At 49.5% G+C, this 25,333-nt stretch overlaps 1 protein-coding gene across 3 annotated transcripts in view; it reads left to right on the plus strand.

Annotated features, from left to right (window-relative positions):
- Positions 1-25,333, plus strand: part of RNF123 (ring finger protein 123) — a 52,342-nt gene that overhangs the window by 6,722 nt on the left and 20,287 nt on the right. For 2 of the 3 annotated variants that reach the window (XM_049826513.1, XM_049826512.1), the window contains 28 exons: positions 519-616; positions 1,819-1,873; positions 2,196-2,281; positions 3,050-3,136; positions 3,663-3,730; positions 4,631-4,756; positions 5,475-5,589; positions 6,418-6,522; positions 6,646-6,771; positions 8,009-8,101; positions 8,296-8,369; positions 8,840-8,957; positions 9,425-9,524; positions 9,990-10,051; positions 10,141-10,212; positions 10,897-11,017; positions 11,859-11,960; positions 13,163-13,269; positions 13,811-14,009; positions 14,632-14,777; positions 14,973-15,056; positions 15,707-15,814; positions 18,623-18,800; positions 19,857-19,931; positions 20,347-20,434; positions 20,693-20,780; positions 20,910-20,994; positions 21,912-21,938. In XM_049826513.1, coding sequence (XP_049682470.1) covers positions 519-616; positions 1,819-1,873; positions 2,196-2,281; positions 3,050-3,136; positions 3,663-3,730; positions 4,631-4,756; positions 5,475-5,589; positions 6,418-6,522; positions 6,646-6,771; positions 8,009-8,101; positions 8,296-8,369; positions 8,840-8,957; positions 9,425-9,524; positions 9,990-10,051; positions 10,141-10,212; positions 10,897-11,017; positions 11,859-11,960; positions 13,163-13,269; positions 13,811-14,009; positions 14,632-14,777; positions 14,973-15,056; positions 15,707-15,814; positions 18,623-18,800; positions 19,857-19,931; positions 20,347-20,434; positions 20,693-20,780; positions 20,910-20,994; positions 21,912-21,938 — 2,793 coding nt within the window. The remainder of the gene's footprint in view (positions 1-518; positions 617-1,818; positions 1,874-2,195; positions 2,282-3,049; positions 3,137-3,662; positions 3,731-4,630; positions 4,757-5,474; positions 5,590-6,417; positions 6,523-6,645; positions 6,772-8,008; positions 8,102-8,295; positions 8,370-8,839; positions 8,958-9,424; positions 9,525-9,989; positions 10,052-10,140; positions 10,213-10,896; positions 11,018-11,858; positions 11,961-13,162; positions 13,270-13,810; positions 14,010-14,631; positions 14,778-14,972; positions 15,057-15,706; positions 15,815-18,622; positions 18,801-19,856; positions 19,932-20,346; positions 20,435-20,692; positions 20,781-20,909; positions 20,995-21,911; positions 21,939-25,333) is intronic. The other variant, XM_049826514.1, reaches the window with a different exon arrangement.

Genomic DNA, 25,333 nt, shown 5'->3' on the forward strand with positions numbered 1-25,333 from the left:
GGGAAGTGCAGAGGCTTGTTGTCAATTTTTACATACTGGTCCCCACTGTAGGTATTAACTTTAGGCCTCAGGCTGTTGCCTGTACTCTCGCTAGCGTCCGTTTCCCTGAATGAGTCAGGATGTGGCAGGATACAACCTAGATCCTCTCCTAAAAAGAATAATTTTTCTTGCTGGCTGCAATCAAAGTATGATATGTCGGCCAAACATTTGGCTCAGAGTTCAGTCTGGTCTTTGAATTTTGCGAAAGCAAAATTTTTGGGCGATGTGGAAAACTTAACATATGACCTGAATGCTGCCTAGCTAAGACCTTGTGTGTTGCTGTGAAAACTTCCTTTTAAATCTTGCTAGTGTCTCCTTTGCTGTGGTTCTTATGGTGTAATATGGGTAACATTATTTTAGTCTTCCTCCACTGTAGCAGAATCCAGGTGCTGTTGTAGTCTAGCTGGAGGCGCTCATCAGGTGTACTGTTAAATCCTGCATAACTTTCCATAACAGGTTTTCTGCAACTCTTGTTTCAGATCAGGTAGTAGAGGGCCGGCTTGGTCCCTCTACTGTGGTGTTGGACCACACGAGCGGTTTTGAGGGACTCCTGCTGGTCGATGATGACTTACTTGGGGTGAGTGTGATGCTGGGTGCAGCAGAAAGTGGTCTTTTGGGACTAAAAGCACTTTGGGCTTCTTGGTTTGTTCCTCATAACAGATCCCTGTCACTGGCTTTGTAGCATGTTGTAAAGGGAGTCTACCCAGAAAGCTGCAGGATCCTGGAGGAAATGAGCTCTCCTGGGAAAAGGTCTAGCAGTACCCCTCAGTCTCAGCCAGCTCTGAGTGGAGTTGCGATGAAGTGAAAGGATTACCCTGGCCTAGGGTCTCACTGAAGAGCTTCACTAAGCAGAGGAAAGGCCAGCAGCCAGCTTTCTTGTCCCTCCCTCCAGCAGACTGCCTCTTCCTTCCTTACTTCTGGTCCTCTCTAATGGTGGCGAGAGACTGAAGCTGAGGCTTTCCTTTCTCCTTTGTTTCCCCTAGCTCCCTGCTTGCTCCTTAGCTGATGTTCCTTATGCAGAAAATCAGCTGAAAGAGTCCACTGGAATTTAATGCTTTCCTACTTCAGTATTTTAATTTCTACACTCCTTTCACCCCTTAATTGAGCATGCACATCCAGTGCTCCTGTGCTCATTCCCTCCTTAATCTATGTATCCTTTTTTACCTCTACCGGAGGAGGCTGCCCTGGTCTCCCCTTTCCTGTTAACCACCCACTATAGCTTAGCTTGGCTGTACCTAGAACTTACCTTCATATCAGATCAGACTGGCTGGCCTGTGAATTCCTTGTTGCTACCTTCATCTCTTCATGGTCTGTCCTGAGATTGAGAGAGTCAGGATTTAATAGGGTTCAGTTTTTGGACAGCATGTTACCTGCTAGTCCTGGGCTTTATTCTGGGCACCCTGAACCTATAGTTTTGTTCTAACTTGTCCAGGATTCAGATATCTTTCCTATATGATAGTCACTTTTGTATACCTGTCACAATTCACTGGGAACCTGTCTGTCACCACGTTGCTTTTGTACTACTGTCGTGCTGTGTGCTTCACTGGGGTTTATCAGGTACAGATGAGCTGTGAGGAGGATCTGGATGGTTTCCCAGGGCCTGTTGGCTCTGAGTAAAGCTGCTGGGATGGGGAAGATGTCCTGTCTCTTCCCTACACTGTGCTTGTGAATAGCTCTCCATCTCGCTTTGGTTTTAAGGGCTAGGATGGAGGGAATGGGTAGGGCTGAGCAAAACTGTCTTTTGTCTGACTTTAAAATGTCTTTTTTTTGTTGGTCCAGGTGATTGGCCACAGTAACTTTGGCTCCATCAGGGCCACAACATGTGTGTATAAAGGTAAGGAGAAAAGCAGGCGATGCTTTGAGAAAAGACCCCAGGAAGTGTGTGAAGAGTTACACAACTAGAAAGTTCTTGAATGTGCTGTAGTTCCAGACCTTGAGCCCCCTCTTCCCCAGTTCATCCACTGGCTTTTTCAGGAAGTCAGAAGGATGAAGGATTGTGTGATGCCGGAGTGAAGAGGTGGGAGGGGAATGCTGGGGCTGTCCCAGAGCACCTTTGTGTGCCACATTCTTTTCTGCGGGAGCAGTGTCAGGTTCTGCTTCTCTAACAGTGAGCCAGGTGGCAAGGATTTACTGTGTGGCATCTCTTTTTCTTTCAGGGAAGTGGATTTACGAGGTGCTCATCTCCTCCCAAGGACTCATGCAGATTGGCTGGTGTACTCTCAACTGCAGATTTAATCAGGAGGTAGTGTAACTGCTGCGTGTGGCACAGGGCTGCTCTGTGTTCCTCCACTGCTTTTTGGGTCAGTGTGGAGCATCGCACTGGTGCTGTGCTCCTGCCCTGCTGGCATTTTGTGCCCAGCACACACACTGGAAATACCAGGTCTGCTGTTTTAAAAATCTTTACTAGACTCTCTGGTCTGTGTTCACAGAATGACGCACAGCGTGAAAGCCTTACACACTGGGTGTGTTGCTGTGCTCTTGCTGCATGTAGCCACTGCTATGTGTTGGCTTTCAGCTGGCGTTTTCTCTGAAGTGTGTGTGGGTCTGCAGTGCTGGCAGCCTGTCTCTTGGGATGGCCCTCAGCAGCTGGTGCTACGGGGCTTTTTTGCCCTGGAGAGGCAGACCCAGGCCAGCTCTTCTCAGGCACCAGGTGGGATGTTTGATGCTGGGAAGGGATGTCAGCTGCAGAGTTTCACTAACTTGCCATTCTGCAACGTGTGAGAGGGGAGGTGATGGACATCCTGGGGGGGTGCTTTGACAGAATTTGGAAGTGTAGGATGCCAGTACTCTTCTTCTGACCAAAAATTAGTAGGGAGTGGTGTAATTCTCTGAATCAAAGATCACAGGCCACTCGATTCACTCCTAGAGTGAGGGCTTTTCCCAGGCAGACCATGCATACTGTCAGCTGCTCTCCCTGTCTGCTGGTCTCCCCCTTAAAGCTGCTCTCGCAATGAGAGGTATGCTGTATGGTTGTTCTGGTCTGAGTCACCACTTTCATACTTCGGTGCAGGAAGGAGTTGGAGATACGCCAGATTCATATGCGTATGATGGAAACAGAGTGCGCAAGTGGAATGTGACTACTACCAACTATGGCAAAGTGAGTAGCTGTCCTCCCGGGAATGGGATGTAGAGTAAGGAGAAGTAAGCAGGTGGCTCCTTCTGCTCACTGGATTCTGCTGGGCCTTGTGAAATGCCCTCAAGCTGTCCTCCCTGCTTCAGTCTCTTCTTGGGGAGGCTATGTGCCAGCAATTGTTTGTACTTTAGGGGTGCTGGACATGCTATGTGGGTGCTTTGTTTAGCAGCCCCAGCAGACTGATTCCCAGCATAGTGCTGCTGTTGGTCTCTGGAAGGCTCTGGTTCTCTGTAGCATGTCAGAGGATCGTGTAGTGTTGGGACAAATACACGTTTGATCCCGTGCATGTTTCTAGTACTAGAGGGAAAAAAGATTTCTATCAGTGGCTTATGTGCAGCTTTCAGAAGTGTCTGAAAATGCTATGTGAGCTGCTGTGAAAATAAACTCTTCTTCAACCCTGAATCACAAGGGGTTGTTTGGGTTGCAGTGTTTCTTCTGATGTGGGAACACCCTGGATATATTTTTAACCTTTTCTCTCCCTTTACTGCAGTCTTGGGCAGCAGGAGACATCGTCAGCTGTCTGATAGACCTTGATGAGGGCACCATTGCTTTCTGCTTGTAAGCATCTTTGCCCAGTTCCCTGCTTTGTTGATGTCTGTCTGTAACATAAAGGTTTCCTCATTGTTGAGCAGGTTGCTGAGCCCTATTTCTGCCCTCTCCCCTTTAAGTTCCTTGGTAGTTCCAGTCTTTGCCTTTCTGCTTTGTGTTCAGAAACCATTTAAATGGGCTGTTGAGTCTCCTAAGTTCAGGTGAGAGCAATTGGCAGAAAGACATTCAAGCTGCAAAGCCTATGTAAACTTTGCTAGGATTTTGAAGGGGAGGGCATCTCGTGATGCTTAATACTACGGCTGGCTGAGCCACACATCGCTTTTGTGGTCAGTGTAGACCTTGCCTGTCCTAAATTGACAAGGAGCTGTGGAAAGGCCGATAAATCTCCAACCTCCAACTGCTGTGCACAATGAGCAGAGGCCAGCCTGAATAGGAATTGTTCCCTGGCCCTAAACTACAGCCTGTGACAATTCAGCCATAATGAAAAATTGTTAAATGCTCCATGTCATCTTTTAGAGATGAGTAGATTGAGAGCATTAACCTTCTATTTCTACCAACATCAAGTGGACGAGGCAAAAAATGTCCCCTGCCTTTAAAAGTGTCCTGCTGGTTAGTTATCCCGTAAGGATTTGGGTTGCCCTTGAAGCTGAGTAGGCTCTGCATGTTGTGCAGACTCCAGTGCCTTCCTGTGCTGTCATATGAAAATGGGAGTGCTGCTGTGCTTCCCATGGCTGCTACTCAGCAAAGCTGTGACGTTTGCATGTGTGCCAGGTTAAGAGGGACAAAAGGCATGACTGATGTGTCTGTGTTGGCAAGTTGCTGGGAGGGGAACGCAGATACCTGAATTGCCCAATTGACCTCAAAACCCTCCTACTGTGACTAAAGTCTTGTGGGTTTTTCTTCTTTCAGGAACGGCATATCTCTGGGAACTGCTTTTGATAACATCACAAGGGGCGCTGGAATGGCTTACTTCCCTGCCATCAGCCTCTCATTCAAGGAGTCTGTTGCTTTTAACTTCGGAAGCCGCCCACTCCGATATCCTTTAGGTGTGAAGGGAGAAGAGCCTGTCCTGAGACCATCTTTGGAGGCTGTAGAATATACATACCTGACTGCAGTTCACTCTCTTCTTTTGGCACTTGTGTGCAGAGCAGGGTCAAGGAGACAAGAACCAGATACCCTCTCAGCTGGAGTAGAACTGTAGGGCACACAGACGTCAGTGCTGGTCCCTGATAGTTTCTGAAATGAAATTTGCTTTCAGCTCTGAATCAGCAGCTATTGCTGCAGCTGGGGTCTGCCTGTTGCCTGGCACTCAGATCCTGCAAAGATCTCACTCTCCAGTTTTGGAAACCCCAATGCTGCCATGTTGCTGAGCCTCTTGGCCACTGCTCGCTTCTACCTCCAGCCGTATGGGACCTCTGACGTGGTATTAGCATTGCCTGCTGCATTCGTGTGCGAATGTGAAACCTGCAGCTCCTTGTCAGAGCAGTGCTGGGTGTGCCTGTTGATAGCTGTAGTGGAAGCTCCTGTCAGTCTTTCTGATGAGAGCAGAAGTATGGTGTGAAATACTTGCTGCTTGCAATATTGAGGAAGTGGAGACAAGAGCTTGTGGTTTATCATCCATTTAGAAGGCACTGTGGCTTGAACTGTGAGGCACATGTGGGTATAAAGTAAAATAGAGACACAGTCTTTTCCTTGCAGAAACAAAAGAAGTCCTGAAAGGATCAGATTACATTTTACCTTAACACTTGCCTACTTATCCAGTGGAAGGTTACCACCCCTTGCAAGATCCTCCAGTTGCAGACCTAGTGAAGGCTCGAAAGCTGTTAGGCTACTTGAAGAATGTAATCCATATCGGAATAGATGTGACGGTAGGCTAATGTCACTGGGTGGATCTGTGGGGCACCATGGTGGGAAATGTGGTTCTGCACTTCTCAGCACATGCTGGCAGCTCAGATGTTTTGATACACCCAAGAGGCTAAATGCTTACATGGTTTTGCATGGGGTATGCATGTCCTTGGAGCTATTCGGCTTGCAAAATGGGATTCCTGATAATTCCAGGACTTAAATTAAGTCATACTGGGCTTTGTTGTTCTCAGTGCTATGAAGTTTCATTCCCAGTATGCAAGAGGTGATGTTTGTCAGGGTCAGAACTGCTGGATTTGATTTTCCAGTCTTGAAAAGACCTTGTTCATATCCTAAACTTTTTACTGATGTCATGGTGCAGTGATGTGATGAAATTCTGGCAGGTCTGCCTTGAGAACTGTCTTGGCTGTGGCACTGTTTGCTAGAAACCGTTTTTTTCCACTAGGGTGAGAGATGATCTGTTTATGCCCAAAGCATAGGAGACGGCATCTGCTATGGTCTTGACTTGAATGGAGGCCTGCTTTACTAGTTGACCTCCTCTGTAGGGATTCCCATTTAAAAATTACTGTGTACACTTGAACCCTTTTGGAAAAACATTGTCAAGGTGCGTGCAGATGGCTGATAGTAACTGACATCTGGACTGTACTACAGCTCTCCAGAGGCATGGGCCTGGCTGCTTTGCCATCATAAATTCTCATATTCAAGGTTTTTACTGAAGTCAGGCATGGGACAGCAAACAGTGGCTGCTCCAGGCCTCTGGTTCATTCAGTCATTGGTGTATGGCTGGATTGGGCTGGATCCAAGCCGTGTGTTTTCTGGGTTTGTCATTGCAGGAGGGAAAGCTGGTGGAGAAGGACACGTCCGTGTGGCAGCTGCAGGGAGAACCCACAGTGTTGATTACATTAGCCCACATTTTCAACTATTTCTCCCCTCTTATGGTGAGTTTTGCCTTTGCAAGCTTCTGTAGGTGCCTGTTATGCTTGCAAGGGGAGGTAAACCTCAGCTTTCACTGGGAAGTGAGTGTGTCTTGGAGGACTGTTGATGTGGCTCTTCGTCTGCAGTGCAAGGTGTACCTGGTGGAAGATGTGCTCATGACCTTCCTATTGAGCATCCTTGAGAGAGGAGGGGCAGTGGAGGCCCATCCCCTTATTCAGCAGCTGCTGGATCTGATGTGGCTTCTTATGGAGGTGAGTTGCTAGGGTGGTGGTTCCTCCTCAGTGATCACAGGGAGACCCTGGGAGGTGCTGAGGACAGGAGCCTTCCCTAGAAAATGCAGGTAGTGATCAGCTTCTTTCCCTTTCTGGTGACAAGATCCCTTTTATTGCGGTAGACTGCCCTCTCACCTAGCTCATCTGGCTGCTGCTTCACAGCTGGGGAATGAGGGTTGAATGCAGAGTAATTGGTAATGGTGACACTGGCAATGAGCTAACAGGGCTTTTCTAAGCTTCTCCTACTGCTAAAGGAACTCGTGATGTTGAATAACTTCCTGCTTCTGGGAACATCAAATTTATCAATAAGAAATGAGTTGGTATCTGGAATGTTGTTAATGCTTATGTGACTGTGGAGGTCTTAAGTGCTGCCATGTGCCCCAAGAGATCGATCAGAGTGTGCAGGACTGGGGTGGAAATGAGCACTGCACTCTCACCACATCCAGCACTGCTGGGGAAAAACCTCCTCCAACTTCCCATGCCCCTTTGTGTCCAAGCTGGATGAGGTCATTCCTTCCTGGGACACTTATTTGAGGCAGCCTTTGATAGCCACTGGGAAGCTGCTGCTGCTGGAGTGCTGGGGTGGTTACAAAGAGCCAATCACTGCCAGGGATCTGCTTGGAGACAGCATGTCTGTCCTTTGTGGTAACAATTAACAGATATGGGCACTGGCCCAGCCAGCTGTCACAAAAAGTTTAACTGAAAAATGTTGTGACCCCCTCAGGCCCTTCATCTTAGAAGTGAAGCTGAACACCTTGGTGGGACTGCTGTGTTTGTGGAAGAGTTGGCTCTCATCCTGCTGGTTGGCTATGAGTTGGACTCAAAAAGACAGACAGCTCTTCCATCATCACATTTACACAAGAGTAATTTCTTTCCTTTCTGAGTTGGTTCTGCCAACACTGTGTGTTGGATAGGTTCAGGGGAGACGAGGATGAGTGACTCAGCCCAACTAAATAGGACCTGGGACTTTGACTTTTTGTAGGTGACTTTTGGCTTGGTTTTACTTGTCCAGAGACTTGTTTCCCTGTAGCAAAGTGATGGCACCAAATTCTGCTTGGACTCTCTCCTGTGGAGCCAGATGGACAAACACTGTGGGTTCAGAGCACCTGCTTTTTCAGTTCAGAAGTAAATGCTTCCTTCCAAAGTCACACTCTGGGAACTATAGCTGTTCCTGACTCCATGCTGTTGCTGTTCAATGTGTTTCTTATTTTCTCAGGAGTATGAAGTGCATGAGTGCCTCAAGCAGCTATTGATGTCCCTGCTGCGGGCTTACAGGTTTTCCCCCATCATCCCAGACCTAGGATTACAAGTAAGTTGCACTTATGAATCCCCAGGAATCTGTGACTAGCCAGCTTCTGTTATGTCCCCTCGTCCAAAGGTACACAACATTTTGGATTTTGCAGTTGTTTGATCCAGAGATGGCAGTTCTGTCACATTGTACCTATGGGAGACCCGTATCCTCTTCTGTAGATGGAGTCACTTTTACTTCTCCTGTTTCCCTAGATTCACTACCTGCGGCTCACCATTGCAGTCTTGAAGCATGAGAAATCCAGGAAATACTTACTCAGCAATGTTCTGTATCCTTTGTGCCTACTCTAGTCTCAGTTCTCCCTGCCCTCAATAATGCAGCCAAGGAGACTTCAAGGATCTGCAGATCCTGGGAGGCAGAAGCACCCTATCTTTGAGAGGTCATTTCTAATTTCTCAGGTCTCCTCTGCCTGCCTGACACCATTCTCTACAAAGTCCTGCTTTGAGGAGGGGGAGCAGTGTCATGTAGTTCACATCCTACTAACACAAAGGACTTCATTTCTACATGACCTGTCTAATGTCCGTAGAGCAAAACCACTTTCAGAGCAGTCTAGCTGCGATGCTAGCATTTGGGCAGCTGCTGTGATAACTGCGTGGAGCTTCTCCCAGGAGAAGGGGGCTCTAGATCTTGCAGAACTTTGAGTGGTTGTTTGGAAAGGGGTCTCTCACTACAGCTCTGGAAACGTGCCCTGTCCTTTCTCCTGACATAGTTTCTGTGTTTGCTTTAACTTGGCCGCAGCTTCGATGTGCTCCGTTCAGTTGTGTTCTTCTACATTAAAAGCCCGCTGCGTGTAGAGGAGGCTGGTTTGCAGGAGCTCATTCCCACCACGTGGTGGCCAAACCGCTTCACCAAGGAGGTGAGTAAGGGCACATCCACTAAGATGACTGAAGACGTTTTGTGGCCTGCTGTCCCCATCATTTTCTGGCTGAGGAAATTGGATGGTCCATCTTTCCAGCTGCGTTAGCACTGGTGGACCCTGCAGAGCTGTATGAGAGCTGTAGCTTCTCCATTGCCGTGTCATCTTTATTGTCCCCTTAGAGGAGAAGTTTGGGGTGTGTTCAGGACAGGGGAGAGGGACAGTTTTGTATGGCAACAAATTTGGAAGGGAACCTTACAGCATCTAAGGAATTACAGACTGACTTGAGTGTCCTCAGAAGATCTCCTGCCCTTTCTCGTTACAAGGCCAGGGAAGGCCTGTTCAGGTGTGCTGCAAGCTGTGGTCACATGCTGGTCCATTGTTTCAGGGAGTTTCTGCTCTCCATTTGGCAAGACATTTTCCCTGTGCAGTGATCTCCTACTAATCAGTGTTTGTCCCCCAACCAGGGCAAGGAGAGTAAGGAGGCGAAGGAGGAGAGTGCTGAGGAGAGACTGAGGCGGCGGGCATATGAAAGAGGCTGCCAGCGGCTCAAGAAACGCATTGAAGGTCTGTGAGGAAGGAGGGAAATTGCCAAGATCCCATACCTTTTTTGCAGCCAGGGGGACCAACCCTTGAGCTGTTCCCAAATCCCTTTTATGACCTGAAGTCCAGCTGTGTTTCTGCCAGGACGCTCTGCGCTGCAGAGGCGGCCACCCATGTCATTATCTGGTGGAGGGTTACAAGTGCTGGGACCCCACTGCACAGACCTGCAGCATCCCACCATGGGACATGAGCAAACTGAAACTCCTTCAGGGGCATTGTTTATTAGCTGTGGATGAATTTATTGCTAGGTGGCAGAGGAGAAAATTCTCAGTGATGGGATTAGTTTTTTACTGGCACCGGTTCTTCCTGGGCCATCTCTGCTGAGGAGGTAGCTTTTCTCCTGGGGATGGGATACTGCAGTCAGGGTTAATGTGGGTAGTTGCTCTCCAGTGCTTGTTTTCTGATGGCAGACGTGTGTCCCCATTTTAGTGGTGGAAGGTCTTCAGGTTCAGATTCTGAAGCTGCTGCTGAACAACAAGGACAGAGGAGGGGTAAGTTCTCTGTGGATCTTTTGCTACAGTATCTCCATGTTATAGGACTTGTAAGGCATAGATTTACAACCTGCTTTTCCTCCTGCCAGGGGGAAGCCTCCAGATACATATTCCTAAACAAATTCCGCAAGTTTCTTCAGGAAAATGCTAGCAACAGAGGGGTAAGTCAGAGGGCCAGCCTTCCTGCAAGCCTCCCCCTGAGAGCTCTTTGGCACCTTCAGTTTGGGAGCTCTGCCCTTTTGGCTGGGCTGCTTCCAGCAGTTGATCAGTTGAGGTCTAGATATGGCAGGGAGTGGGGAGGAGAAAGAAGATCTGAGGCTAGAAACCAGGCAGCTTATCCAAGTCCTATGCAGTGATTTATAGGAAAGCGGTCCTTGGGAACAGCCTTAGGTGGGAGCTTCTAAAACCCCTTGGGAAGCATGGCTGTGGAGTGCTCTGCCACAGCTGGCCTGCTGGCTTTGGCATCCTCTTCACTGCCTGGGTAAGGACTGTTGTTCTGGCCCTAGATCAGGCTGTTGGCCTGCAGCTTTGGCAGACAGGCATCCACTGTTGCAGGAAACCCTTTCTTCAACTGCATCTCTCTGTTTATGATCAGCCCCGTCTTTTGTGGTAGAACTCGTGGTATCCATCCACTTCTGTCAGACCAGCTTGTCATTTCAGTGCTCAGGACTTTCTAGAGATGGAAACTGCTGGCTACCATCAGGGCTGGGCTCTCTACCAGTGCTGGAAGCTAGAAATGCTGGCAAGGCTAAGAACACAAAGTTTCTGCCTGCCCCATGTGGCCACTGGGACTAAGATGGACTTTCACACCTGCCGTGGTGACTGAACTCTCATTCTTGCCCTAGAACTTGACTGTGTTGTGCCCACCGGAATACATGGTGTGCTTCCTGCACCGGCTTATCGCTGCCCTGCGTTTCTTCTGGGATGGCCACAAGGCAAAGACCCCTGCTGCACTGAGCAGTGAAGGTAAGGCATGGAGGAGAAGCTTTGAAGGCATTTCTGTGGTTAGGACAAGGTTTGCCTTTTGGCAATGCTCTCCAGGATGCTCGAAATTTTGTGTTTCTTGTGTTTCTACGGGTGCTTGAGCCTTCTGTCACCCTGTGTCTGTAGTTCCCAGTCACGCTGGGAAATTCCTGTGTGCAGATCTGTTCCAGTTAACACCCAGACCTGAGACTTGCAAAGGGGCATCTGTACTGTTTGTTATTTCCCCCAGTATGCTCTGGAGCAGAGTCCGGTGTTGATTATGGGTCTGTAGAAGGGCAACTCAGTGATCCCACAGTCAAAGTTTAAGGGAAGATATTTGTCTGGTTTTGTGGTTCCCAGGCTGGGATTAAGGGGAAACCAAGTCAGTGCCAGTTGCTTTCCAACCTTCAGACCCGGCCTTGCCTGTCCTGCCATGATCTGCTTGGCACTCCCTTTTCTTACTTTAGGCTGACCCTTGCTGTAGACTCAATAAGTGCCTTATGAACCCTGTGGGACTAAGTGATAGAGCTGGAGTAGCCAGGTGGAGAGCTGCTGAGTTTTCTGATGATCCAGTTTCCCCCAGTGACTGTGGCTGGGAGGGAGGAAGTGCTGGGAGGCTTGTTGTCGATGGCCATTGGTTGCTCCTGTTTCTGCATGGATCTAATGCTTGCTTCATTGTGGAAATCACTTGTGCCTTAATGGCTTGTGCTTCTATGACAACAAAAGTTGTCACTAAATGTTAGTCCAGGCTGGGCCTTGGGGTCTGTCTTAGGAGGGCTTACGTGTCTGCGTGGATCCTGTGCATAGGACTTGTGGAAAAAACAAATCTCTTTCTCTGCTTTAGAGGCATATGTCCCTCCTCAACTCTTCTATAATGGGAAGGTGGATTATTTTGACCTTCAGCGACTTGGAGGTCTCCTGTCTCATCTAAAGAAGACTCTGAAAGGCAAGTACTCTCATTTCCAATACCTGCATCCAGGTCCTGGCTGGAGTTCACCCAAGAGACATCCCAGGAAGGGAGCTGTGGGTAATGAACTGTGATTAAATTTGAGGAGACTTTAATTTTAATGAGGTGCAAATTACGTTGAAGAAGAGACCATACCTCTTGGGTGGAGCATCCTTTAAGTTAACAGTTTACTGTTTATATCCCTGAATGGGGCCTGTAGCTGGTGGAGGGAAGGGGGTAGTCTGGAAATACCCTCTGGTGTGGTGCTCTTGCTGCATCACAGCCAAGGGCTGGGGGCTGTCAAAGTGATGACTGTCAGCCTGGCTTTGCTCGGTGAGAAGGATGTCCAGGATTTACTTGCTGTATACCACTTCGGGCAAGCAGTAGCAGCCCTGTGTATGTACCGCAGTTGTGCGTTTGTATGCAGCACACTACTCTGGCAATAGACTTTCAAAGCCTCTGTTTTGGAAGGGTTAGAAACCCCTTGCTGTTCCATCAGACTTGGTTTGTCTCTCATTTCTGGCTAATGTGGCTCTTGCCTTTGGCTCAGATCTCTTCTCCTTCCCCAGTGTGTTTGCAAGATTAGGACCTTTTTCCCTGTCTCAAGTTGATCCCTGGCTGTTCAAAATTAGATTACTTAACTTGAGAACCATGTAATCTCCTCTGGTCTCTTACCAAGGTCTTCCTGGCCAGCTTTAAAGACAGGGCTATGGACTAGAGGACAAGTTCAGGCTTTGTACAGCATGGCCATCAGCGCAGCCTTCCTCTGGGCTGAGAATGGTTTCTGGTCTGAGTCTCAGTCCTAGTGACTTGGGGACATATCATGGGACAGCATTGAAGAGCTGGATGCTTAAAAAATGGTCTCAGGCCCTGAGTTTCCCTCCCTACACTAGTCCAGTTTGGCCCTGGTGGTTGTCTTCTGGTTCTTCAGTTATTCTATTTGTTGCTGGTAGGAGCTGGAACAGAAATAGGTCCTGGGTGAGCAGCACCTGTTGCTGCTTGGTCTCTGCTGTGTTAGCAAGGGCAGACCTATTCCATGTAAGGAAGCTGGGGGGAAGGTGAGCTTGTTCTGATACAGCATCCAACTTCACTGGCTGCTTCTCTACTGCTGGGAAGCGGTGAAGAGGATGAGCCTAGGGCTGCCTCATGGGAAGGAAAGGGTGAGTCCTGCATTCACAGCTGCTTTGCTGTGCTCTGTGCAGATGACCTGGCTGCAAAAGCCAATGTCCTGATTGACCCTGCGGAGCTGCAGGCAGTGACTATGGATGATCTGGATGAAGATGAGGAATCGGCAACATCAGCAGCACAGGTGAGCTGTGTACTGCTATTCGTCTGCAGAGGCCCTGGTGCCAGGGCAGCATGCTCAGCCTATGACTAGAAAAGCTTTGCTTTAGAGGAAGGCAGTGTCAGGGCCAGGACTGAAACCAGTCCATGGGCGACCAGGTGAACAGCTGCACTTGCATGAGGGTCGCTGGAGATCAGCAAGGCCTTGGATACACCAAGTTTGAGCAGCCAAATTTTCTTTGCTCTGCTCTCTCGCTACCCACTGCTCTGAATATGCCCTCTCACCTCCATGGCAGCTCTTGGTGCTTGCATTTGAAAGGGTGCGAGGCAACGGCAGACAGAGCAGCTTCTTGCTGTGCAGATCTGCTGCTTGTACCTGGCATGTGCCCTTAGCAGAAGGAATATCCATTTGCTAACCTGGCACTGCTGGCCCAGCCATGATAGGAAGGGTACCTGCTCACCTTCCAGTGGACACTGTGCATCTATACCAACATCCTTGCAGGTACAAGGGAAGAATAGCAGGCAGACAAACAGCTAGAACTGTTTCTCCCTTAACTTCTTTTCAGTCTCAGCGTCCCTCTGCTGCCCTGGCCATTGGTGGAGCTCTTGCCAGACCTGGCTGGCTCAGCTCCCCCACCCTGGGCCGTGCCAACCGCTTCCTCAGCACGGCAGCTGTCAGCCTGATGAACCCACGGCGGCCTCTTGGCACCCTGGAGAAGATCAAAGTGCGCACGCTAAGTGTGGAGCAGCGGACAGAGGAGGACAGTGAGTACTTCTGCTGAGTGCTAGCATGGCCCAGGTGGTCCCTGGGAGAATGGCATCTTCCAGGTCCCAGTGGTCTCAAGAGGAATGCAATCTATTTACTGCCAGCATTGCTCCTTCCCATTCCCAGGGCATGCTGACACCCACAAGTCCACAGTTAACCACTTTGCCATTCTGAACATGACACCGGTGATGCTGTCACTCTCTGTGTTTAAGGAGATGCTGCCTTGGTTCCTGCAAGTGCAGTGAGACTTTGCAGGGTGGTAATTCAGAGGCAGCTGTAGCCAGACTTGCTCTGAACATAGACCAGCCAGAGGATGATGTGTGCAGTAGCAGCATCGTTGCTGTTGGGTTGGGCCAGGCAGGCCTCTGAAGCATGTACAGGGCTTGAGGAAGCGGGACTTGCATGGCCTGGGTCTGTTGGAAGAGAGCTAGCAGGTCAACCTGATCCAGGCAGTGAGATGGGAACAGTGTGTTAGTATATCCAGTGAATCACACAGGCTGGGAAAGAGCACTGTGTTACAGAGGCACAGCAGGGCTTTGGCTTCAGAGAGGTGCAGGCAGAAGCTGAGGTGCCAACATGCTTTGCTGAGAACTTCTCTCATGTCTTGGGGATGCATTGCAGTTGAAGGCAGCCATGGAAATGAGGGTCTCTTACTGGGCAGACCCCCAGAGGAGCCGGAACAGCCTATCACAGAGAACTCCCTCCTGGAAGTCCTGGATGGGATAGTGATGATGTACAACCTCAGTGTCCACCAGCAGCTTGGGAAGGTAAGTGGCATGTGCTATGCAGAAATCCATTCCCCCAGCAGCCATGCTTCTATACTTGAATCTCTGTTTTCTGCTTATTTAGTGACTGTGCGTGCCCCTTCCTTCTCCCAACCCCTGGGGGGGATCTGACTGTGCGCTTGTATGTCTGGGCAAAAAAAGTATCCTCATTTATTGTTGGAATCTGCTGGTTTTCAGATGGTTGGTGTGTCAGATGATGTGAATGAATATGCCATGGCACTGAAAGACACAGAGGAAAAAATCAGCCGCTGCCCAAAGAGGGTAAGTGTCTCTGGACTCCCAATGTCCTCCTCTGGTAGAGCATCAGTATCTGGCAAAAAGGATGAAGCACAGTGGGTGATTTCTAGCCTTGGAGCAGCCAATATCTCAGATGGGGTAGTAACCCATGCCTGGAGCTGGCAGCCGCATTTCATACTGTGCCAACCCATTGTACAACTGCCTCAAGGAACAGAGGGACTGAAGGAACCCCTTCAGCTTCTCCCAGACAAGCCGTGGCAGCTTGCAGACCTCCATGTGCTGCAGACACCTCGGAGCTGGTCTCCTGAGGTGGAGACTCTCCAGTGCTGGACCAGGGACACATCTGTCCTACTGGAGCTGCCGGAGACTGAGTGTATCTGATGATGCATGAAAAAAATATCTGACAGTAGTTGACCCTAAAGCTGCTTCCCACACTGGACCAGTGTCTTCATCAGGCCTTGTGGGCTGCAGCTGAGACTGATAAGTGCTCTTTATAGCACTGATTCGCACTCCCTCTGCAGAAAGGCTGCTGACCCCTTTCCGTCCTGCCAGTACTCCCTGGTGGGGAGTACAGCCCCAAGGTGGTATTTGCTTTTGCATTGTTTGTCCAGCTCTAAAAAAGGATGCTATAAATGCCAGTGACATCTGCCCTCACACCTCTGCACTCTTTTCAGAGGAGAGACATCCACGAGGAACTGCTGAAGAGCCAAAAGGTCTTCTCTGAGAAGCTCAATCACCTAAGCCGACGCCTCGCTTGGATAAACGTCACCATTTATTCAAAGGTGGGCAGGAGCATAATGTGGGCAGCTCAGAGGAGACAGAGCAAGTGTGCTTCTGTATCTGTGCTGCTTGGCTCACATGTCCCAGGTGTCATTTTCCCTGGTGTTGGAGCAATGCCAATGATCTCTGGGGCTTGTTTTTCCTTTCTTGTGCATCAGAGACTCCTTCCTAGGCCTGGACCCCTCCTGTCCTAGGCTTGGTCCTATAGCGTTTGTTAGGACACAGCCCAGTCTGTTCTGAGCTGTGCGTGGTGCTGTAGGCTTTCCCTTGGGGCATCAGGCCTCTGTGCCGTGGAGAGAGGGGTGCAGGTCAAACAGAGGTTCAGTTCTCAGGGCATGTCTAGAGGACAGAGGCTACTGTGAACCATTTCCCTGGGGTGTGCATCACAGGGGGCTCTCGCTAGTGCTGCTCTTCCTGAAATCTGCAGGATCCAAGCCTAGGGGTTTTTGTTCAGATGTTCCCCCCTTCTTCACTTGGTTCCCACGTAGAGAGAGTACATTCTGCATTTAGTAATGCAGTGACTGTTTGCACAGGTTGTCCCTTTTTCCCTGCATTCACCGTTTTCCAGGACAAAGTCTCTGGTCTGTTTTCTCATGAGCAGTTTTGCTGTTATGCTCCGCTTATCTCCTCTTCCTGTCTTCCCTTACACATTGCCTTGCCCTATCTCTGCTTGTAGCTTTTTTTGTTCTGGGGAAAAAGACACATTTCCCTGAACGTGCAGTGACAGCAGGGTCTCTGCATGTGTCCCAGGATGTAAACAGGAAGGGGAAGAGTGGTAATTCCTGTGAACACGTCTGGCAGAGCTGCAGTGGCTGGTCCTCACTCATGAGCAATTTGCTCATCCCCTCCTTCACTCCCAGAGCAGGACTGCAAGGCATAGTCCTGTGCTGCAGAAGCTCTCCAGCTGCTTTAGCATAGCCCGTGCTTGCCAGAAAATAAACCTTTCTTCCTGGACTGCTCTTGAAAGGCTGAGGGACATTACCAGTGTGGCATTGCAAGTATTGCTGCGATGGCCCATGCAGAATCACTATTCATGTCTCTAGATGATCTATTGTCATATTAAATGCAGGTGCCCGCCTCCCGTCAGGAGTGCGGTGTCACCTTTCTGGATGAATCAGCAGCATCTGGGAATGAAGGTTACAGCCTTCCCCGCTTGTGCTCCTTCCTTGGTCTGCTTGGCAGGCAGGTCACTAGCTGGCTCGGGTTGTGAAATGTGTCCCAGGAGCAGAGTGCGCTTGCTCTGGAGAGGAATGTGGCTGAATGGAGGAGCTTGTCCGTACTGCCTGTACCTTCAGGGCTCCATCTCACAGCCGTCACAGATCCTTGCTGTTTCCCAGTGGAGACATCCACCCAGGGGACTCCTGCGTCCCTGGGACTTGTGTGCAATGGAGGGACACATCTGTATGAGTTGCAGGCACTGCTGATGCTGATGGAGAGAAAGAGACTGGCCCTGTCTAGAGGTGAAGTCCTGCTCTGTGCTGAGGTGTCAGAGCATGGGAGAGGCTGCTCCTTCCTCGGGGGAATTAGTCACTAGTTTATTCTGAGCTGAGGGATCCAAGGTTAGACAAAAGGGAGTGCTACAGCTTAAAAACACTCTTAGTTTTAAAGTAGATAATCCTGCATTCAAAACATCCCTGTGGGAACACCATTTCAGCTTATTTTATTACGAAGCTGTGTTTATCCATCACACTGTGGGTAATCACATCTTTGTATCCTCTTGGTGTAGGCTTTCTTCTAGCTTGGCAATACCTGAAATGACGTTTTGAGATTATCAAGTCTTAATAAAACCAATGGAGCTTTCTTTAAGGTAAAGTTGTCTGCACAATTGCTTTTTATCCTGAAAGCAACAGCTGAGCTGAGATGTGTGTCGGTGTTGAGATAAAGATGTCTTTTAGTCAGTTTAGTTGATTTGCACTAGTTCAGTCTAATTCGCAGGACAAACCCATGTGAATCTCCTAAAGATGGGAGCGACATACTTTAGAAAAGCCATAAGCAAATGAAATCACTTATCTGCACCTCTGACTTTAATTTTTTTTTTTATTAGAAATGTAACTCTCCTCCACTTATTTTTAAGCAAATTGTTGTTGCTTATGATATTTCTTGTTATTGCAGGATATGAAATAATATTTTCTCTTTTTATGGCTTTGTTGGTGCTGATTTTTATAGCTTAATATAGATGCCCCTAAATTTCCTGTTTTTAATTTAGGACCCCCTGAGTTTTGCTTAGAGAAGCAAGAGTCTGATGTTTCTCAGGACAGTAAATCTGGTTGAATGGCTAGCACAGAATCCGAAAGGCTGTGGCTGCCTATTGCAAAGATCTGAGCTGGTATCGGCTTTCAGCCTGTTCCCATTTAATCCCTACAAAGGACCAGCTTTCTTTCCAGCAGATTTATGCTGGGTTTGCTAGTGCCTGCTTTCCTTCAGCCAGTGTACTTGGAATAAAAAGTAGCAAGTTAGATTTTGCGATCAGGCCTAGGTGGTCAGATATGCCCTACCAAGGAGGGTTCTTGGAGGGTTTCAAAGTTCAGTGAGACAAAGCCACAGCTGATCTGATGTCACGTTGGTGATGGTCATGTTCTGAGCTTGAGGGTGGTGTAGAGATCTCTGATTGTTTCTTCCACCTGACACTTCCGTGGCTCTGTGAAAAGACAGAATGGCACAGATCTCATTAATGAACTTAGAGCAGTGGTCTGAGGCACAACTCAGACATGGAGATGTTTCTGAGGTCTAAGACTGGTGCTGATTGTTGTGTTTCTCCGAAGAGAAGCTGGGCAAAACTGAATGGGGATTGTTGTGTTCTCTCTGGTCAGGAGAAGATGCAGGATGTGTATTGGCTGCTGCGAGTGTGCATCCGCACCATCGAACATGGTGACAGGACGGGCTCACTTTTTGCATTCATGCCAGAGTTCTACCTCAGCGTGGCTATGAACAGCTACAGCGCACTCAAGAACTACTTCAGCCCTGTAAATAGCATGGAGGAACTTCCAGGTAATGGGATGGGGATGCCTTGCTAATTCTGGCCTGGTAAAGTCTAAAGCAAGCCACGTCCTTATGGTAAACTAGTGGTAGTTGGGTGTCATCCCTTCTGTGTCCTTTCCTGGTTGTGATGTGCTGCAGTATACTGTCTGTGTGCTGTGGGGCAGGTGCCAAGTGCTGTTCCTTGAGTAGGTACCCACTGGTGAGCTGTAGCCATTGCTGTGCTTGGGCAGGGAGCCCATACCTTGCCCGAAGCTATCGCAGTGTTGGCTGTAGTGAAAATCACTGGCAGCTATGGATTTTGTTTCCAAGGAGGTACCAGGAATGGGATGGTATGCTGGAAGATGTGATTGCCCCAGCAATCCGTGCCATTGCCTGCTGGTTTCTGGGTGGGAGATGTGCCATAAGTGCAGGAATTGGGACTGCTTTCAAACCCCCCTGGGATTTGGATACATTCCTATGGAGATGACCACCCACTTGATGCCAAGAGTCTGTGTTTAGGTGGATTCCCTCTGAGCATGTTCTGTGCTTTTCCTCACTAAGCGATCCCACTGAGCTCTTAGCAAATAGTTCTGTGCTTTCCAGAGCCAGTGGAGGTAAGAAGAGCTTCTGTTCCCACCAACAAGACATAGCTAAAGTGTTCACATCCATTAAGTGGGGGCTGTGCCTGCTGTTCTGAGAGCGGCAGAATTGAGCGGTAGCAGATTTTTTCAGGTCCTGTAGGCTGGACATGGCTTTTCTGCACAGATCTAGGGTGTTATTTGTGTTGCTCAGCCTCTTCTGCACTAGGCATCTCTCCCTTTCTGTCTGACTCAATTGCATGGTTTTATCTTTCTCTTGAGTAACTGTTTCACACTCTGCAGACTGAGGTGAGAGGTTCTGTTGGAGATGAGTGTGTTTTTCCAGCTGTCTGTTTTGACAACAAGACACAAAACAACAAAACAAAGCTGCAGTTAGCTGTAGCAGGAATGAATTCCATGGCCTGTGCTGTGTCCACAGGTATGCTGGGACCACAGGGCTGCCCATCAGGTCATTGGTGTGACTCCTGCTCCTTCCTTCTCTTTGCAGGCTATGAAGAGACCCTGATGCGCCTCGCTGCCATCCTGGCCAAGCATTTTGCTGACTCAAGGATCGTGGGCACGGGTAAAGCTGCACTCCTCTCCTTTGGGGTGATAATGGTGCAGGTCTGGCTGGTCCTGCTGCCAGTGGCTCACCAGACTTCTGTTGAGATCTATCTGCTGAATCTGTTGAGTGCTTCACGCCTCCACATACAAAGAGAGGCTGGACACTGCCCTTGTCCGGTGTTTCCTGCTTATTCCAGGGTTAGATACATGACCTAGGATACACTTTTGAGAGCAGGACCCATGTCCCAGCTACTTGCATGTCCAGGCTGGTGTTACTCCTTAGCTGCCTGAGCATAAGCACGCTTTCCACATCAGCTGAGAGAGTGTGCCTCTCTAAGGGAGGGTCAGTCCCTCCAGCCTCTGCTGTTCAGGTGCTCCCTGGTATACTGTGTGTCCTTGGGTGCCTGGCCTAGTCCTTTCTCATTCCTCTTCAGACATCCGTGACTCCCTGATGCAGGCGTTGGCCAGCTACGTCTGCTACCCTCACTCGCTGCGTGCTGTAGAGAGGATCCCAGAAGACCAGTAAGTGCTGCCCTGCCTGTTCCCAGGGAGCTAGGGCAGGGTTGGAGTGGTGGCAAGGCTGGGTGGGAGAGCAGGTGGACTGCCAAGCACTTCTGAGGGTCCAGAAGCTGCAGCAGGGTGCTGGAGTTGATTTGGGAGCTTTCTGTCACCCTTATACCAGTGGCTTTGCTCTGCCCCAGCTCCATGGGTCCTACTGTGTGTCCTGTTTAATCCCCTGTCCCCAGATCCTTTGGGCTGACCTATGTCCTTGTCTGGCAGGCGGATCTCCATGATGAAAAACCTCCTGGCTCCCTATGAGCAGCGACCCTGGGCACAGACCAACTGGATCCTTGTCAGGCTGTGGCGGGTGAGCATCCTGTGTCCCTGCCCCTGTCGACGTCTGGGGCTGGTTGGACACTGAGCATTTCACTTTCCAGTAGCAGCAAACCTCAACTGTTTTCCAGCTTCTAAGATCTTTCCTTATCACTTTTACCAGGGCTGTGGCTTTGGGTACAGATACACACGGCTTCCACACCTGCTGAAAACCAAGCCTGAGGATGCCAGCCTCCCCAGCCTGCAGAGTGAGTGGGGCAGGGCATGGGCACTCGGGATTATGGTGGGTGGTGAGGTAGGACCAGCCTCTTTGCTAGCAGCTGTCCTTACTTTGGGCCAGGCCAGCTGGTGAAATGGCTGCTGAAGTAGGGGGATCCTGGCCAAATATCCAGGCCTGATCTTTGCAGCCAGAATTTCCTTTCCTGGACATCTGCAGCCTCTCTGCACTGGCTGATGACTCTTTTGTGTGCTGGGTGGTGGGTTAGATCCATCACAAGGAGGGCTTCTGCCCTTCAAAGTAGAGCAGAGAGGCCCAGGGCTGCATCCTTACCAGAGCTTTACCCCAAAATATAAGCCTGGGAGAAGGCTCTCTGATGTCCGCAGCGAGCAGCTGCTGTGGGGAAGAGTTGGCGAGTGTGCCAAGCAGTAGGTACTCCTACTGGTAGGAGTAGGTGCCAAGCAGGTGCCTCCCTGTGAGAGGGAGAGGGTGCCCAAAGAGCAGGGTACTGGACAAGTTTGCAAGCAGGGAGTGTTTTAACCAGGCATCTCTGTCAGACCCTGTCAGAGCCTGTCCTGCCTTTGGCACTGCAGTTTGGTTCTCAGCACTGTCGCCAAACTGAGGGGTTCCTCAGCTCTATTGTGGCTGAGAAAGATGTGGGGAGGAGAAGGTACCTTTCCTGAGCTGAAAAACACATCCCCAGCTTCACCCTTGAACAGTCTGGGCCTGTCCGGATACATTCCTGACCCTCCTCTGCTGTGGAAAGTCTTTGTGCCAGACCTTGCTCCTGGAGAGCTGCATGGGGATGGGGGACAGAAGGTGATGCAGACTGACATGGCAGGCGGCATGTGGAGGTGTGCACTAAGCCTCATCCAGTGGGGAGAGCTGCCTGTCTCTGTCTTAACAGCACTCTTGTTCTCTTTCTCTCTCCTGCCTGTGGGTGCCCAGGAGATCTCTCTGTTGCTAGTTTCCAGAGTAAGTTTGTTGTGTGACCTTCTCTTGTCTGGTGAAGTAGCTTTAGAAAGCTCCCTCCTTCCCCTTTTCTGTCTGGAGAGACCCTTCTTTGGGGGCAGAGGGCTTCACACAATGATAGTTTTTCCCAGTTCCATCCCTGGGAGATGCCAGGCAGGCTGGTGCCCATGGTAGTCTCTGAGGCTGCGTCATGGACCCACTCTTGCACCTGTTTTGTCAGGGTTACCTCTGGGGTCACAGCCCTGCTGCAGGCTGTGCCAGCCTTGGGTTCCTCTCATCCTTGGAGGATGATGGGGAAGCCCTGGTACACATGCAGGAGGGACCTCATGACAGTCCCCTCATCCTCCTACTGCACAAGCCCCCGAGTGGCTGCCACCAGTCCCATGGGGTAGTGACCGAGCTCCCCCCATCCTGGGGAGCTCTGGGGCAGGAGCAGAGTTCCTCAGCTTTCGAGGCCTCTCTCCATCCATATCCAGTGGCTCCACACAGTCTGAGCCCAGAGTGGGCTGGGCTGGCTACTGGGGACTTGCTCCTGGGATTGCTATTTTAAGGTGGAACTGAATCAATAATGAATGCTGATTTAATTGAAGAGGGACAGGGGACTCAGAGGTGTCCTTGAGATGCTGCCCAGGGAAGGAGGAAGAGATGACCCCCCCATCTATCCCACCCATCAGTCTTCACCTTGTTGCAAATTTGAGCATTGGCAGGGACAATGGGACAAACTGCTGAGCTGAAGGAAATCCCTGTTTGTCTGGATCTGCTTCTGCAGGCCAATCTGAAGGGAGCTTGGGCAAATGCCTTTTCTCTGGTGCTCTAGCCTTGTCCTGCTTTGGGGATACTTCCTTGGAGGACTCTGCACAGGTAGGGAAGGCGTGCTGGCACTGCCTCTCAATATCTGTGAAACACACAGAGCACAGACCACCTGGTCTCCTATGCTGCCTTTTGCCTGTGCTCACCGATGGTGAGCAATGAGATGGCTGCCTGGGTTAGCCCAGGGAGGGGAAGAGGCTCAGAAAGGCCGTGTGTGTTCTTGCCTGCTCCCCGAGTTGTTCCTTAGCCCCACTGGCACCAAACAGCTCTCATGCAGGCAGGGCTCTGCCTCCAGTTTGGCTCCTGAGAGCAGGCGGGGGCTCTCTGCAGAGGTGGGGGCAGTTCTGGTTGATGGCTGCTGTAGGAACTTGCTTTGCTTTCGTCGTAGCTTGCAGGCAAGGCCGGGTGCTGTTACGGCACGCACACGGTGAGCAGAAGCGGTGGCCCTGTGCCAGGCCCAGCCTGTCTTGCTTTTACCAAGCTGCAGGGTGGCTTCAGGTTGCAGCACAGGGCCCCTCTGCTCCAGGCCTTCTGCCCACGCATCCATCAAGTGGTGGAGGGTAGGTGGATAGGACCATGAGATCATCTAGCTGAGCTGTTGTGCAATGTAAGCCAGAGAATTCACCCACGTCCCCTTCCCAAGTCCAGCAAATTGCCTAAGCTAAAGTTGTCTTTCAGGAAGAAACCCTGTCTTGATCTGACAACACTGAAAGCATCAGCTGGTGGCAGTTGAACTGTCCAAGCCCTTCTGATGGTGGTTCCTCACCCTCAGAAATAAATCCATTGCTCTTTCCTGATGGGAATGTACCTAACCTCATCTTCTGTCTTCCACTGCTGCTGCTCTGCCTTTCTCTGCTGGCTTAAACTCTGTGCATTAAAACATTTTATTCTTCAAAAGTGCTTGTGTACCAGGGTAAACTCACTTCTTGATCCTTTTTAATGGTGAAAAGAAACTGCAGCTTCTGTCTCTTATTCAGGAAGGGGTTTTGCTTTTCTGTGAGCCCCGGTGTTCACCCTTCCCATGTTTTTAGCAGCCCCAGAGGTGCCAGTGTCATGCTGTCTGGAACACCTCCCTGATCTGCCAGTCACGGAGCCAAAACTTGCATTAGCCTGTTTGCCAGCACTTTGCTTTGGAGGCATACACGAGTCCCAAGTGCACACTGGGGCATCCTGATGCCTTGCACTCAGCCTTACTGATATCTCATCCCCTGAATGCTGCTTGCTTTCCTTCTGCCTCACCCTGCAGCGTTCTTTTTAGTCCTCTCTAAATACATCTTTGAACGAGTGCAGTTTACTGGTGATGTGGATTGCTGCATCCCCAGCTTGCCTCTTTCACTGCTGCTTCATCAGTCCAACAGCTACAGCTACTGAGCAGCAGCTGTTTCACATCTACATCTGGATCCTTTCAAAAAGTTCAAATTAGTGTTTGGTGGAACTGCTTTACTTCTGAATCTGGTCCATTTGGGGCTTTCTTCCTCTATGCTCCCAACTCTACTGTAAATGCTGCACCATTCAGAGCCCCCCTTGGGCTGCTGACCAAGAATTCTCACAAATAGCCCTGTTATAAGTCTTCCTGGGTTATTAGCGAACTATAAAGTACATAATTATCTTCCTGTGATGAAAGTACATGACCCTGCTTCTTTACAATTATCTAGTAGGAGCACTTATTGAAGGCTTCCACTTTGTCTGCTTTATTAATTTTTAACTCTGTCTATTAATGGGCCTCTGCTACTGTTGGTCTTTCTCCCATTACTACTTTTTTTAATTTGCTAGAATTTTTTCCTATAGTTGAAGAAACTTTGCATGTAGCATGGTTACTCTTGGATGTTTCCTTTATGTCTTGTCCTTCTATTACCCCTTTTCTCCTTGTATTCATCAACCACTGGCTATGTTTGATGATGTTCACTTTACCTTTTACATTTTAACTTATGTCTTTGCTTCATTCTGGTGTCAGTGAACCTTTTAACCCAAGTGCTTGCTGTAGCACTGGGACTTTCTGGCTGCCTAATAATATTCTTAAAGAACTCTGTGTTTTTATTCACTATTATTTCCCCCCCACCTAGATTTTTTTTTTTTCCCTCTGACTGTTTTGCTTATATTTTTGTGGGGAAGTTTCTGTTGTGGAAACATTGGATATATCTATAACCGCTTGGGGCCACGCTCTGTTGCCCACATTAAATGTATTGAGGTCATAATTTCTGGCCTTGGAAAACCACCAATTTCTGTTCCAGTGACTGATCTTTATCTGTCATAATGAAGGCTAAGCCAAGACTGAGTGGCTTTTGTATTAGGGAGTTACAAGTTTTAGAAACACTAATGACACGCTATTGCCAGGGTCAGGAAAGTAACCACATCAGTGAGTATCCACAGACTCCCTATGAAATGACATCCCTGTCTGAAATGGCACACGTAAGGGCTGTGTCATTACCCAGGAGGGCAGTAGTAACTGGGATGTAAAGGAGGTGGGTGGAAATGCCTCAGCAAAGGTGAACATCTTGCAAATGAAGATGAACACAGCACCAGGGCTAGGTTTCTGGATACCACTAATGATTGCCCCATGGAGAACCTCATCTGGGAACTCTTGCAAG

Source organism: Accipiter gentilis, chromosome 23, assembly GCF_929443795.1.
Source record: "Accipiter gentilis chromosome 23, bAccGen1.1, whole genome shotgun sequence".
Classification (NCBI taxonomy): Eukaryota; Metazoa; Chordata; class Aves; order Accipitriformes; family Accipitridae; genus Astur; species Astur gentilis.